We start from the raw sequence: 16,948 nt of genomic DNA, 5'->3' as shown, positions 1-16,948 counted from the left end.
CAGAAGTTACATCAGCATCTTGATAACAGAAGTTACATCAGCATCTTGATAGCAGAACTTAGATCAGCATCTTGATAACAGAATTTACATCAGTATCTTGATTGCTGAATTTACATCAGCATCTTGTTAACATAATTTACATCAGCATCTTGATACCATAATTTACATCAGCATCTTGATAACAGAACTTAGATCAGCATCTTGATAACAAAACTTAGATCAGCATCTTGATAACAGAATTTACATCAGCATCTTGATGCAACTTTGATGCAAAATCAGAGCCTGTTTCCAATCTCACACTCCCCCTCTCTTCCCCTCCCTATTTTCCCTCCCTCTCTCTCTCCTCCCCTCAGAACCCCAGTTGAAGGGGATCGTGACGAAGCTGTACAGTCGACAGGGCTTCCACCTGCAGCTGCAAGCAGATGGCACCATCGACGGGACGAAGGAGGAGGACAATGGCTACAGTAAGTCTCCTCTCCTCCGTGCCACCAGGGATGTGTATTCATTAGGGCACACCATAGCAAAACATTTAGCAACGCAAACTGAAAATCAAGCATTTCTTATTGGACAAGTTCATGTTGTCCCTTCCTTTTATTTATTTTTTGGTGGTGTCAAATTTAATACAACCCTATCAATCTAACGAGCCCATCTTCTCACCATCCTGTTTCTCTGTACATATAAACACTGTCAACGGGAAGTTACTGTGCATCAACACACAGTAAAGAGTGCTACGACACAATACATCAAGGAGACACTTCCTTGCTGATTTAGTTTCAAAGAAGAAGCACAGCTTTGATCTGTACACTCTGCACACTGTACTAAGTCGTCACTGACAGACTTTCTAGCTCGGATCACATTTGAGATCTCTCCATTGCTACAGATATTCACTGCGTATCTCCTCGCTCGCTCATACAGATAGACTTATTTAGTTCAGTCTATTTGTATCCCTAATCGGAATTAGAAATCCTTAGGCTTTCCAAAGCCTTTGAGATTTCAACTGAACAATAGAAAAGAAAGTGGTTGATGGCAATAATATGGAGCATTAGATTGTGCTTAGGAAGACTGATAGTATTATGGCCTCAGTACAGTTGATTGGCTTTTTTAATCTCTTACATACCTCCTTTAGTAACAGCAGGTTTTCTGTAATCCACACAGTATTGATAATTCACTATCATTAATCCCACTGCTCAGGGTGCCCTGATGTTCTATGGGCAGATTAAAGTAGAGATTGATAGCTTAAAAAAAACAGCATGCATTCAACAAGCCCAAACACAATCCAATGCAAGTGGATATATATATAAATTAGATAGACAGACTGATGGATGTTTGAGGGCTCTGCGCATGGAATCCCTTTGTATTCTGTGCAGGCTGTTAGAGATGCACTCATCCTGATTGCCACATAGTGACTATTGACTGACAGCTGCTCATGCTGTTTTGCCAGAACTGTTATTGCTGGCAACAGTATTGGATTTCCAATAATTTTATGTCATTAGGTAGGTCTCCATCCAATTGGTGACATATATTCATGTGAATATTCTTAAATCTGCATAAAAACAATACATCTGCACAGTAAACAAAGAGGTGTGTTTCCATCAAATGAATTTGTTATGGATTAAAGGCTGTGCGTGATGTTTTAGTGCACGTAAAAATAACTTGTGCTGTTAAATTCCCATGTACCGAATAAAAAATTTGATGTCAAATGGGTTTCCATCGCATTTTTAACTCTATTGGTTGTTTTGTCAATAAGAAAATGGCTTTATATAGCCAATGTGCCTACTCTGGTCCTGGCATGTGCACTCTAGCCAACAGCTCTCAGATACAGTGATGAGATTATTATGGAGAATGGCAAGATCATTTTTACTTGTCAAACTGCAGCCAGGCATGGATCATCATGTCACCAGAACATGGAAAGGAGCATCAAGCTCATCGCCATGCACTTTCACCACCTTGTGAAGTTCATCCTAATTTATCTGTGGCCTAATAAACTGCATGCTTTCCCGAGTCGTAATGGGAGGACCACACAACATATAATCGCTTCACTCTTACTTTTACGTCATAGGATGGCAATTTCCAACGCCATTTCTCACATAACTTTTACAGAAACAAAAAGATCCCACCTTGTCTTGCGTATTTTGCTTTGACATTTGGAAAGTTTACAGACAAATTTGCTGTTTGAAAGGTTGGATGGAAACCATAGAAAGGTTGGATGGAAACTTGGTTATTATGACACTTCTCAGTACAAAAACAAACATGAAGAGGTCACTAGCTATGTTTCCATTAACTTGTCCAGAGATTTTTTTCATAGAACAAATATATTAGACAATTTCCCGCTATGGTGTGTTTCCATCTAACAATCTTGTGTCGATAAAAACAGATGAACATAACGACATCACACCTAAAAAAATGTACATCTCAAAAACCTACAGTGTTGAATAAAAATGTAATGGTTGAAGTGTTTCCATTACCCAATTATCCAAATATGCATTAATAAATAGGTTACAGCCTGTACGCCCTCCCACCTATCGGTGTCATGTCTCAAGTAGCCCGCAAAAGCCTACAGAAAAATTGTCTGGTGAAACCTGTATCCAGCCAACCAGAAAAACAAGGCGAAACAATTCAGCCATTCTTGAAAGTCAGGAAAGGGACCCTGGAAGGAAACATTATTTTTGTAGTTGAAAAATAGATTTAGAAGAGTGGAGCATTATAGTTACGTGTTGACGTCACGTGCCCCGTGTACCTTAAACATTATTCGACAATAAATTGAAGGAAAAAAACAGTTTCGATTATAATTTTGTCGCAATAAAGAAAGCTTGACAAAATAAAAATCCATCCCTGTCAAACGGATAAAAAAAATGTTTTCGATCTTTAGAGAATGTCTCCTATATCTGCCGTTGCCATTACACGTGTTGCAACGCTTTTTGGGCGACGATGCTTTTGTCAAGTAAGCCTGGGTCAATGGAAACCTGCCTACTGACAGCTGTTGTTATAGGAACGCAGTCCTACCCTGTCTTGATAACCGCTCTACCAGAGTTGCCATGGGAGAGTGTTAGGTAGACTATTACCAGTCCCAGAGCGCCATGCCCTCACAGCGTTGGCGCGACTCGGGAGCTTCCCGCTCGGCGCCCGTGCCTCAGATGGCGCCATGTGGTTTGTCGTCAGGGCACTGATGTCATACAGTACCTGCCGCTGCCTGCATCACCATCACCCCGACACTAAACGACTGTCGCATTGTGGGAGACTGTAAATTAGCCCCCACTATATTAAATGAGTCACTTAAACCAGATGACACTTCTATCCCACAAATTAGCACCCCTTCTGTGCAGCCTGCTTGTCAGCCACAGCAATAAATGACTCGGTAATCGTCTGGTTTTAATATGTTGCCTTCTCTGGAAGAGAGAGGGAGAAGGGATGAAGGAGATATGAATAAAATAGAAGGGAAGGAGCTGGTTTATAGAAGAGAGACCAAACACAACATACTCACTGGAGGCACAACACATATCCACTCCCATTTCTCGTAGTGCTAGTTAGATAGAGCCATTAACAGTTACCTATTGAGATAAGTTACGTAACAATTGGCATGCTATTCCCAAGCAAAACGTTTACATTTGGGAGAGACAAATTATAGAGCCTGGTCGAATAGGAAGGGGAGAAAAGGGAAGCCGTTTGCACCCGTCCAAAAATAGAGTTGTTAGGCGCTGGGTGCTCTTGTCTCCATGGTGACGGCAGCATAGTCCTCTTGGTGCTACTGGTGTCTTGTGATGGTGGGGAGGACCTACTCAAACGCACGCACACCCACAAGTCTTCTAACATTGCTGCAGTAGCACCCTTATGAATATACAGCAGTGTTGGTTGATGTTTACCAAATTCAGAGCAGTCCAATTTGTTTTGCTTTACCTGAGCAGGCAATTTTTGAGCCATAGAATTATTTGACAAATCAAAGTAATATTACTAATCAGGCAGCCCTCATTAAAGGCAAATTAATAGCAAGTGTTGAGTCAATAAATCCCTCCTACATGAAAACAATGTTTTTCTACATTGTAGCACAAGTTTTTAGTTCTTTATGATCTGAAAATTATGCTAAATACCATCCATGCACACTAATTTGTTTCCAAAGGGACACTGATTCAAGACATTCTCAAAGGCAATTCACCCACCCCTTTTCCCTCACTGTCACAACAATGAGTTAAAGAGAGAGACCCTAATCTTGTATAATAACAGCCAAAGAACACTGCTCAATCAATCGGGTTATACACTTCAGCCAAGATTCACACACACCGATCTAATTGGCTAATTAATGACCAGGGCTTGGGAGGCGAAGCCTGTGTCGTCAGGTAGATTTGAATCTGTTTGTCCCTTTCTCTGTATGTTGAGACCAGAACAGTAATGTTAATGCTGATGGTCTGAGCTCTGCCCGTTAAGCCTGGGTTCAGTAGCACTGCCTTGTTCCTTCATGATCATCTCCTATGGAGAATGGTTCTCAGACATGCGGTACAGAATCAAAAGGTTTGAAGTAGAACAATACAATAAAATGTATTAAAAAGAAAGTAGTTACAGTCTCCTATGAGGACCGAGCATGTCTCTTTCGCTTATGTTCATGTTGAAGGAGGTTACAACCCACTGACTTAGAAACATGTACTTCATGCTCAGGTTAGTGTGTTTTTGTAAATGGGATTTTCAAACCTAAAGGTCAGTGAGAATCTGAAAGGTTGTCACTGTGTCAGCCACTGCCGACCAATGACAGAGCAAAAAGAGTCACATTGATGGCCATGTCCATCAGTGGTTACGATAAGACAGGAAACAGGCTAGAGGTCATGGTGAGGTAATGAGTCTGTGTGTGCGTGCGTGTTTTTCGGTATGTGTGTGTGGTGCGGAATCCTCAGCCCTGGCCCGCTCTCTCCTCGAGCACCTCTGGTGTTATGTGAGGTAAAAGTAATTGAGTTTTGACTCTCGAAAAATCCCTGGCGGCTGATTGGCTGGTAATCCCCCTGAAATGAAGTTTACCGCAGCTTTGTCTGTGTCATGGGTACGGGTCTCAGCGCGCAGCGAACAGACAAAGAGAGAGAAAAGGACAGAGAGGAGAGAGAGAAACACGTTAAGTGGATATATTCATGTAGTCAGATGAGAGAGAGTGAGAGAGTGAGAGAGCGAGAGAGAGAAAGAGAGAGAGAGAGAGGTGGAGAAAGAGAGAGAGAGGTGGAGAAAGAGAGAGAGAGAGGGGTGGAGAAAGAGAGAGAGAAAGGGACTGGAAGAGGGAGTATTATTAAGTGCAAGGATCCCCTCGTGCTGCAGGGAGATGAGCTGTAGCAGGAATGAAGTCACCTATACAATGAGCAATGTTCCCTCTAATTGTTTTGGGCACTGAGCAAATTTCAGGTCTGCTGAGCACAAACTTCAAGGTTGTGAAAAATCTGTGTGACTTCCATTGCGCGTTTACTGTGAACACTGAGGCTGTACCTGCTTTAAGTTATAGCCTTAACAGTGGCCAAGTAGACTACTGTGGCTTTTTGACCTTAATGTCGGCCTACCAGAGTGGCTTATCTTAAAGAATAATGGAGAAAAATGCTTCCCATAACATTTTAACATGGAAATAGCTGTTCTATCATTCAGCCAACAGTAGCAGCCAATGTGGGGTGTTCAATGTAGGACTACATTCCATTAGACTTTTGGGGGAAAAAACATGCAGGGCTTGACATCAACCTGTTTCTTCACTTGTACTTCAGACAAGTAGGTGACTAAACATGTTATGTTGTTTGATGGAAGAAACCACTTTACAAAATAATAAAATTATTATTCCCATACCATTATTACAGAGAATCAGACAAGTTATGCTACTCTCTGCCTTTTGGCTACCTAGCTTATTCAAGCCTGTCTCGAAATACAACACTGCCCCTTTAAGGCAAAAAAAACCTCTTTACCTAACTTGCTTTTCAAATGTGGCTAAAAATGTACATGTTTTGTGCTCTTGTAGGAAGCAATCAAGCCCCTATTGCTGACTACAAATTATCTATAACTCGGCTAATAACTCACTAACTAGCAAAGGATAGGAACAAAATGTGCACGTGGCTACATGAAGCTCTTGCTATTATCTCAAAACAAGCGCGTCTATTCACAACCACAGCTGGAAACACAGTCCAGTTCAAAGTAAATAGCACCGATCCATATATTGTAATGGTCTATTTGCATATAGGCCTACTGCAGCTATGATTGGTTATGCCACACCGGTCTGTGTAGAGTTGTGCACAATAGAATCCTACTCCGATGTATTCTGCCTACAACAACATCTCTTGCATAGTTCGTTTTGTTTCAGTATGTTGCATTGAAAGGTGCTAATATTGTGTTGATTTGATCACAATTGACAAAGTAAAGGGAAACGTTGATAGTGTTAACTAATCGAGAAACTCTGGAAAGTTAAGTGCAGTTCAATCTCGAGCTTCTCTCAGTGGGATGATATTTCTTTTGAGCTCTGTGCCGCAGCCTCAGGCTACTGCACGCCTGCGCACGTTCGCAGCTTAGAGGGAACATTGACCATGATGAAAATGGAATCCTGTCTATGCCCATAATGATACCTTCACAAAAAAAACACTTTAGCTACATCAACTAAACTAACATGCATATACAATCCACAAAGTACTTCCTACCACAATCATGTACAGTAAGTGTACGCCCACCTATGTGAAAGCCAGCTACACCACACAGAGACTCAGTAAGTAACATAGCTGGCTGATCCCAGATCAGTTATCTCTGTGAGGAAGGCAGCAGATGTGGCTCAGGGTGGAGGGCACTGGTGGGTCTGCTGGAGCTCTGGGAGGCAGGGAGGGAAGGATGAAGGGATGAGAGGAAGGTGGAGAGATAAAGGTAGGAGAGGAGAGATAAAGGTAGGAGATGAGATGAGAGATGGAGGGAAGAGAGGAGAGATATGGAGGAAATAGAGGAGGAGAGATCGAGGTGTATTCATGGCATCATCCTAAAGTACCACCTGCACAGTGTTTATGTCACATGGTAGAGCACTGACCAGGTTCTTAGAATCTGGGTTGACCAGGCAGTGTGAAATAGAGGTGGACAAAGAAATCTATTTTCATACATTTATTTTTATGTCATTACTTTCTCTATAAATCATTTCAATTGAGTTTATAGCATCAATCCATATTTGTTTTCAAGTTACCCATACTTTGCCTTCACTTCTCAGTTCCTCTATATCCATTATTTTACTTTAAAAACCATGCTAATTAAAATCACAGAACAAACATGCAAACCAAACCAAAGAAAGCAAAAGGGGTATAGGAAGCAACACAGTCCAGCAGGCAGGCATCCACATTATTTTCTCAGAACAACTACATTAACGTTGTGCTCTTGCCAAACGTATCAGCTACAAGCTCTCTGCAAATCCACTGTGCCTCCAGACTGCATTACTTCCTGTGGGCGGTTGCCTAGAACACAAAAAGAGGAAGGTTTAAAGAGCCACTGAACACTCCAATTGGCACGTGTGTTTTTCTGTTGCTCATTAGAAAAACGTGATTTCAGTCTTGGAGGTGTGTTTCCTGACCGATTCCACGTTTGGTTAACGATGTTTGTCCCCCATGAGACACTGTAGAAAAGGAAGCCTATTTCACTTCCTGAAAATCCTCAGAATAAATCTAAGATAATCATTTTTGCCAAATTTAGTTTTAGTTGCACAATTTTACATCTAACTAAGGTGTTTGGTGCAGTATTTGTCAAGTAGAAAAAAGTGTAATTCCATTTTGCATTGATTAAAGATCTCCCACTTCATGTTGCTAATCATGGAGTCTCTGACTGTAGTCCCAACAACAATAAGCTACTCTTGTGAAACGTGTGGAGGCTATATGGTATGTCTTTTTCCGAGGCGCACGTAATGAAAAAATTATACACTCGCAAGTATTTCAATACTAACATCCTTTCGGATATTGAAATATAAAAATGTAAAAAATTTCCCATCCCGAGTCTAAATCCCCTCACTCAGAGATGTGCCCGTCTATATCCCATAGCACAGATTGACCCTGCTCTCTGTTACTAGAGGGCATTGATGTGGCAGCATGCCAGCACTGTGCACAATTAATGCCAGGCAGGACAGAAGAGAACTGGGCAGGACACAGCAGCAAAGCTACTGTTTGGCCCCGATGTTGCCGCAAACGCAGAGAAAACAGTTACAATATGCCTTAACAGCAATAGCTCTTTTGCCTCTCTCCACCACTGCTCACGCTATGAAAACTCCCTCTCTTCCGGAGTTCAAGTGCAGTCCTCTGTGGTGGCGGGCTGCCTCTCTATCCCTTGGCATACGAATGCAGTGTTGCCAGGGGAGATTGTCAGGTTCCTGGCTAGCTCGGTGACAGCAGGACAACGGTGTGAGCGGGTTTGGCATATGAGGACAGAGCCGGGCTGAGGTCTCTCTTTAGCCTGCTAAGCTAAGCGTTACTGTAGCTAACTCTATTAAGTGGACTGGGTTAGAGTGAAAGGATGTGGTTGGCATGAATAGCGGGGGCAGGAGTCTTAGCTTTACATTGTTTTCTACTTAGATTAGCTCTGCTCCTATGATGGCAACACTGTGTTACCTGCTGCGGTTTACAACATAGTCTCAGTATTCCATCTAAATATATGACTGAGACATGATTTCGCTAAATAGTATTCATTGGTGGATAAACAGTGTGCCTACAATATTCTTCACAAGTTAGACTTTTTCCCTCCATTTGTTGACAATATTTAATAGATATTGTCACGCTGATTCGGGAGACAGACGCAGGAATGCGTAATAGTTTTTTTTTTACGACGTGTCGTGTAAATGCACAGGGACAAAGACCAAACAAATACTATACAAAAACACAGGGTTGAAACCCAAACAAAAGAGCGAGGAGTACCTCGAATAAATAACCCATGTGCACAATGATTAACACATGGGACGAGACCGTAATCATCTGCACAATCCACAAGGGCACAAGGGCACAAAAGCCCAAAACACACAGCACAGGTATTCACATGCACCAATGGACATTGGAACAATAATCGACCGACCAATGGAAACCAAAGGGCAATTATATAAAAATACAATCAGTGGGAATAGGGGCCAGGTGTGTGTAATGAAAGTTCCGGAGGGATCCGTGACAGATCTCTTAAAAAAGCTTTGCTTTTCCTTAGGGTGCTTTTTTATTCTTTCAGTTTTTAATTGTTATTCTTTTTTTAAATCATTTTATGTTCGTTGTGAAGTAAATATTTCAGTTTTTATTTGTTTTAGCACTGCATTCCATGTCAGAAATGTGCTATATAAATAAAGCTTGATTCTCTTCCCCAGCCATATTCAACCTCATTCCAGTGGGGCTTCGAGTGGTGGCCATCCAGGGAGTTCAGACCAAGCTCTACCTGGCCATGAACAGCGAGGGTTTCCTGTACACATCAGTAAGTCTCTCAAACACACACATTCTCACAGCAGTGCTAACCTCTCCTGCTCTCCCTGGTAGAACACAGGGGCCCCATATTGGTCAGCTTGCAGAAGATGTCTCAATCCCTTTCCTAACAATGATTAAGAACTACCTCCAAGAAATATTGCTTCCTTCATTTCTCCCTGTTACTTTCTGGCACAAACCCATTTGCAGTGCATAGTCAATATTACATCATCGCAGTGCATGCAGAATACTCCCACCATCATGACATGTTTCCAAGCAGGTGTCCCCAGTTGTTTACCATCTGTGCCCCAGCCATGCCTCTCTCACCAGGTGGCTAGAGTGGGTGTGCAAGCCCAGCTGGCAGCATGATTTGTTGTGGCGGAGGTGATGAGTGTGTGTATGCCTGCTAATGTGAGAATGGGAGTGTGTGTAGGTTTACAGGCATACAGATGATCACTGGTAGTAATGAGGGCATAAGAGGTGTGTGTGTGTGTGTGTGTGTGTGTGTGTGTGTGTGTGTGTGTGTGTGTGTGTGTGTGTGTGTGTGTGTGTGTGTGTGTGTGTGTGTGTGTGTGTGTGTGTGTGTGTGTGTGTGTGAGCGCGTTGGGGTGGGGTGGTTGTGCCCCGTGCTTATGTTACCATAGTACGGTGGTGGTTAATTTCTTTACTATCAAATGAGGAGAGACATACTTATCACACAAGTCAGAGTTGTACTTAAACTAAATCTTTAATCACTTATTAATAAGGAGCAGGTCAATACAACACACACATATAAAGTGAATTGATTGAGTGCTCTGCGATAATGATGGCTTGTCATGGCTGGTCGACGATTCATGATCAAATGATTCGTTGAGAGCCCCAAGACAAAAGTACAAAGGTCTTTTATAGCCAAGATACACCCCTTTCAACCTACATGACGAACAACAGATGTATAGAATGGGTCACAAGGTTAAGATCTGTATGAAAGATACCTATGATACATAGCAGACAGTATCTGCTGTGTCAACAGTTTTCATTCTATAGAACCAGTGTCTGTCCCTCCGACTCCAAACTGGAACCATCTCTCCCTGGTACCATATAGAACAGAAACATTAACTCATGCTCTGGAATGCTCTTTTATCACCCAAAATACATCGTAAATCTTCTGTCAGTGTTATCTCCCAGAGGCCCATCCTCTGTAGAACACACACACAATAGTTAAGAATACTCTATTCTGTTGCATAACACAACCATTTGATCCAATAAAAGTATTATAACATAATCTTGCAATTTTGCTCCGGACCGGCTGTATGGAGCTAAAATGCCGGGTTACTATGGTGACATTGACATCTGGAAGAAACAGATGTAGTATGTGGGCTGCATGGAGCCATGGCACACTCCCTCCATCCTATAGAGAGAGAGTCTATGTCATGGAAAGGGCAGATGTTCTTAATGTTTTGTGCACTCAGTGTAGACTGGCCAGGTGAATCCAGGTGAATACTATGATCCCTTATTGATGTTACTTGTTAAATCCACTTCAATCAGTGTAGATGAAGAGGAGGCAGGTTAAAGAAGGGTTTTTGAATCCTTGAGACATGGATTGTTTATGTGTGCCATTCAGAGGGTGAATGGGCAAGACAAAATATTGAAGTGCCTTTGAACGGGGTATGGTAGTAGGTGCCAGGCACAACGGTTTGAGTGTGTCCAGAACTGCAACTCTGCTGGTGTTTTTCACACTCAACAGTTTCCCCTGTGTATCAAGAATGGTCCAACACCCAAAGGACATCCAGTCAACTTGAAACAACTGTGGAAAGCATTGGAGTCAACATGGACCAGCATCCCTGTGGAACGCTTTCGACACCTTGTAGAGAGCATGCCCCGGCAAATTGAGGCTGTTCTGAGGGCAAATGGGAAGCGCAACTCAATATTAGGAAGGTGTCCTTAATGTTTTGTACACTCAGGGTACAAACATGAAAACTCTCCAAATTGTGGATTTCACAATTTGATCAACTACAACTTTAGAATCCGTTCTCAAAGGCTGAGGGCTTCTTGGCCATAAACAGCCCTTGGCTGGGATTCAATCCGATTTGCACTTTGGCAAGAATTCACTGTTTAATGTTAATGTCCGATTCAGCGTACATATGCAGTATTACCATGAATATGGTCTTCGTGAATGTGGGAACATGTCCTTTAAAAGCTGTGTTGTCCGCAAAATCCTGGCCCTTGTCTCACTAAGCCTGATCTGACTGTAGTCATGGGTCTTGTCTCACTAAGCCTGATCTGACTGTAGTCATGGCTCTTGTCTCACAAAGACTGATCTGACTGTAGTCGTGGCTCTTGTCTCACTAAGCCTGATCTGACTGTAGTTGTGGGTCTTTTCTCACTAAGCCTGATCTGACTGGAGTTGTGGGTCTTGTCTCACTAAGCCTGATCTGACAGTAGTCGTGGCTCTTATCTCACTAAGCCTGATCTGACTGGAGTTGTGGGTCTTGTCTCACTAAGACTGATCTGACAGTAGTCGTGGCTCTTATCTCACTAAGCCTGATCAGACTGTAGTCATAGCTAGCTCTTGTCTCACTGAGCCTGATCTGACTGCAACCGTGGCCCTTGTCTCACTAAGCCTGATCTGACTGTAGTCGTGGCCCTTGTCTCACCAAGCCTGATCTGACTGTAGTCGTGGCTCATGTCTCACTAAGCCTGATCTGACTGTAGTCGTGGCTCTTGTCTCACTAAGCCTGATCTGACTGTAGTCGTGGCTCATGTCTCACTAAGCCTGATCTGACTGTAGTCATGGCTCTTGTCTCACTAAGCCTGATCTGACTGTAGTCGTGGCTCTTGTCTCACTAAGCCTGATCTGACTGTAGTCATGGCCCTTGTCTCACTAAGCCTGACTGTAGTTGTGGCCCTTGTCTCACTAAGCCTGATCTGACTGTAGTCATGGCCCTTGTCTCACTAAGCCTGACTGTAGTTGTGGCCCTTGTCTCACTAAGCCTGATCTGACTGTAGTCGTGAATCTTGTCTCACTAAGCCTGATCTGACTGTAGTTGTGGCTCATGTCTCACCAAGCCTGATCTGACTGTAGTCGTGGCTCTTGTCTCACTAAGCCTGATCTGACTGTAGTCGTGGCTCTTGTCTCACTAAGCCTGATCTGACTGTAGTCGTGGCTCTTGTCTCACTAAGCCTGATCTGACTGTAGTCGTGGCTCTTGTCTCACTAAGCCTGATCTGACTGTAGTCGTGGCTCTTGTCTCACTAAGCCTGATCTGACTGTAGTCGTGGCTCTTGTCTCACTAAGCCTGATCTGACTGTAGTCGTGGCTCTTGTCTCACTAAGCCTGATCTGACTGTAGTTGTGGCTCTTGTCTCACTAAGCCTGATCTGACTGTAGTCGTGGCTCTTGTCTCACTAAGCCTGATCTGACTGTAGTCGTGGCTCTTGTCTCACTAAGCCTGATCTGACTGTAGTCGTGTCTCTTGTCTCACTAAGCCTGATCTGACTGTAGTCGTGTCTCTTGTCTCACTAAGCCTGATCTGACTGTAGTCGTGGCTCTTGTCTCACTAAGCCTGATCTGACTGTAGTCGTGGCTCTTGTTTCACTAAGCCTGATCTGACTGTAGTCGTGGCTCTTGTCTCACTAAGCATGATCTGACTGTAGTTGTGTCTCTTGTCTCACTAAGCCTGATCTGACTGTAGTCATGGTTCTTGTCTTATTAAGCCTGATAGTACAGTAGAAGGAACCTTACAGCCTGAGTGTAATTAATAATGACATCACAATTAACATTATCACAGAGTAGAAAGATATCCACTGGGATTGATAAAGCTGAGTACGCCTGAGGCGAAAAACTGAGAAATTATACAAATAAAACTCCCCACACCACCTCCCCTCCTTCCACTGTAATGAAAACATATACACTGAGCTGTTGCTTTAATATAATTTAATTTAATAAAGATGGATCTTGTGTGTGTGTGTGTGTGTGTGTGTGTGTGTGTGTGTGTGTGTGTGTGTGTGTGTGTGTGTGTGTGTGTGTGTGTGTGTGTGTGTGTGTGTGTGTGTGTGTGACATTTATCTCACCTGTGGTGGTGAATCATAGAATAAGCTAAACTGCTTGATTGTGAGTGTGTGGTTGTACTATTGTTGGGGGGGCTAAAGATAAAGAGCCTCTCTGCTCCCTCTCCTCCTCTGCTCCATCTGCTCCCTCTCCTCCTCTGCTCCATCTCCTCCTCTGCTCCATCTGCTCCCTCTCCTCCTCTGCTCCATCTCCTCCTCTGCTCCATCTACTCCCTCTCCTCCTCTGCTCCCTCTCCTCCTCTGCTCCCTCTGCTCCCTTCCTCCTCTGCTCCCTCTGCTCCCCCTCTCCTCTGCTCCCCCTCTCCTCTCCTCCTCTGCTCCCTCTGCTCCCTATGCTCCCCCTCTCCTATGCTCCCCCTCTCCTCTCCTCCTTTGCTCCCTATGCTCCCTCTCCTCCTCTGCTCCCCCTCTCCTCTGCTCCCTCTGCTCCCTATGCTCCCCCGCTCCTCTGCGCCCTCTGCTCCCTCTCCTCTGCTCCCCCTCTCCTCTGCTCCTTTTTTCCCTCAGCTCCCGTCTCCTCTGCTCCCTCTCCTCCTCTGCTCCCCCTCTCCTCTGCTCCTTTTCTCCCTCTGCTCCCCCACTCCTCTGCTCCTCTCACTCATTACCACATAAAACAGTAAAAAAAAAACTTAAAAAAAAACTTCAAGGTCGTGTTCAATTGCTCTAATTTCTCTGATGATTTGTTAAGGTTGTATTCATATGTGTGTTTATCTTTGATCCCAACCTGTAGTAATGTTAAAAGCAGTCATTACTTGCCATGATAACAACACATTGCCTAGTGTGCTAAACCTTTATTTAGCACACTACTGGTGATTATAGCCTTGAATTTTGCATACACACTTATACAGCCACCTACAGACTGAGATTTCTTAACCCTCCGGCTGCAACATAGCTTTTAGCCTTGTAAATTCAATGATAGTGGTCGTTGATGTGGAGGGAGGAGGCAAGGTTTTCCATTTGAGCTGAATTAGCGAGTGGATTGAATTTAATCTGTATTCAGCAGGGTGTCTGATAACCTTGTGTGGCTGAGTGCTCAGTGCTGTTATGGTAAACTGTTGCCTAGGAGCACCACCCTTTACAGAAGAGGGGGGTTGAGGGGTTTAGCCAATGGCTGGCCAGCCTTTCAGGGAGATTCCCAATCAATGGTGGACGTAGGCTAGCCAGGGAGACTGATGGCTGCTACTGTGGTGTTGCTTCATCTGAGTAGCTTTGTGTAGAGCCCTGCACAGGCATGAATGTTAGAATGCTGTGAATGCTTCAAAATGTTAGTGACCAATTTAGTGATACCCTGCCCATACCCTAGTTATTGATGAAAACCCAGGCCTAACCCGGCCCTTACCCAATGTTTAATGTCAGCGCCCGTTGGGCTCTGGTCAGGTAGCAGAGCTCTAGCTGTTGTGAAAGTGTGAGAGTGGGTTTGTGAAAGTGTGTTTGAATACCTTCTATGCATTTTGTTATTACATAAAGTACCAGTCAAAAGTTTGGACACACCAACTCATTCACCTACTTATTTATTTTTTTACTATTTTCTACATTGTAGAATAATAGTGAAGACATCAAAACTATTAAATAACTCATATGGAATCATGTAGTAACCAAAAAGGAGAAACAAATCAACATATATTTTATATTTGAGATTCTTCAAAGTAGCCACCCATTGCCTTGATGACATCTTTGGACACTCTTGGCATTCTCTTAACCAGCTTCACGAGGTAGTCACATGGAATGCATTCCAATTAACAGGTGTGCTTTCTTAAATGTACATTTGTGGAATGTCTTTCCTTCTTTATGCATTTTAGCCAATCAGTTGTGTTGTGACAAGGTAGGGGGGTATACAGACGATAGCCCTATTTGGTAAAAGACCAAATCCGTATTATTGCAAAAGCAGCTCAAATAAGCAAAAAGAAACAACAGTCCATCATTACTTTAAGACATGAAGGTTAGTCAATCTGGAAAATTTCAAGAACTTTGAAAGGTTCTTCAAGTGCAGTTGAAAAAACCATCAAGCGCAATGATGAAACTGGCTCTCATGTGGACCGCCACAGGAAAGGAAGATCCAGAGTTACCTCTGCTGCAGAGGATAAGTTCATTAGAGTTACCAGGCTCAGAAATTGCAGCCCAAATAAATGCTTCACAGATTTCAGGTAACAGACACATCTCAACATCGACTGTTCAGAGGAGACTGCGTAAATCAGGCCTTCGTGGTTGAATTGCTGCAAAGAAAACACTACTAAAGGACACCAATAATAAGAAGAGCAATGGAAATTAGACCGGTGAAAATCTGTTCTTTGGTCTGAGATTTTTGTTTCCAACCGCCGTGTCTTTCTGAGATGCAGAGTAGGTGAACGGATGATCTCCACATCTGTGGTTCCCACCATGAAGCATGGAGGAGGAGGTGAGATGATGTGGGGGGTGCTTTGCTGGTGACGCTGTCAGTGATTTATTTATAATTCAAGGCACACTTAAACAGCATGGCTACCACAGCATTCCGCAGCGATACACCATCCCATCTGGTTTACGCTATAGGAGAAAATTAATGACTATGGGTGATTTTCAAGTATCTAGACTCTTCTCCCAGAAGTAGTAAGCAGAATCAACATAAGGTTAATTAATAGACATGTGCAAGCAGAATAAAGGCTGCGCTCAGGTGAAGGAACAGAGCTGGGTCAACATCACTAGACATGTAAAAAGAGAACGTAAGCAGAAAATGTATGCCTGTGCTGTTAGAGGCCTGAGGGAAGTCATTACCTGGTCCTGTGACTATCATTGAGACATGCAATTGCATTATGTATGTATGCCAGTGCTGTTGTAGGCCTGAGGGAAGTCATTGCCTGGTCCTGTGACTAGCTTTAAGGCATGTGATTGTATTATATATGTATGTCTGTGCCATTACAGGCTTAGGGTTAGCCATTATGTAATCCTATGAGTATCATTAGACAGACACCTGCATTATGTGTGTCTTATTTTGGTATCATTGCTATGGTTACGCCACCAATAGAATCTGTAAACAAGCAAGATTTGAGACAGAAAGATAATGGTGGCGAGAGGCCAAGGGGTGTTAATCATCTACATAGAGGGGAGTGACCATGTGTGTTATCTGAAAGTGGAAATCTATAAAGCCTGAGGTCTGTAACAAGAGAAGGCAGTTGTTTCATGGAATTGCTCGGCTTTGTTACTTTTTGTAATAAAGCCTATTTTAATCCACAAGCTCCGGTATCTGAGAAATATTTTATTCAATATTTCCACAGCAATGCTTAGTGGGACTATCATTTCTTCTTCAACAGGACAATGACACAACACACCTCCAGGCTGTGTAAGGGCTATTTGACCACGAAGGAGTGTAATGGAGTGCTGCATAAGATGACCTGACCTCAACCCAATTGAGATGGTTTGGGATGAGTTGTACCGCAGAGTGAAGGAAAAGCAGTCAACCAACAAGTGTTCAGCATATGTGGGAACTCCTTCAAGACTGTTGGAAAAGTATTCCAGGTGAATCTGGTTGAGAGAATTC

General features: G+C 43.2%; 1 protein-coding gene across 5 annotated transcripts in view; it reads left to right on the top strand.

The window, feature by feature from the left end:
- LOC135526331 (fibroblast growth factor 13) overlaps nucleotides 1-16,948 on the top strand; it is a 205,694-nt gene that overhangs the window by 169,914 nt on the left and 18,832 nt on the right. For all 5 annotated transcript variants that reach the window (XM_064954617.1, XM_064954619.1, XM_064954616.1 and 2 more), the window contains 2 exons: nucleotides 354-464; nucleotides 9,302-9,405. In XM_064954617.1, the coding sequence (XP_064810689.1) occupies nucleotides 354-464; nucleotides 9,302-9,405 (215 nt within the window). The remainder of the gene's footprint in view (nucleotides 1-353; nucleotides 465-9,301; nucleotides 9,406-16,948) is intronic.

This window comes from Oncorhynchus masou, chromosome 32 (assembly GCF_036934945.1).
Source record: "Oncorhynchus masou masou isolate Uvic2021 chromosome 32, UVic_Omas_1.1, whole genome shotgun sequence".
Lineage (NCBI taxonomy): Eukaryota > Metazoa > Chordata > Actinopteri > Salmoniformes > Salmonidae > Oncorhynchus > Oncorhynchus masou.
This window is presented reverse-complemented; position numbering and strand designations above follow the sequence as displayed.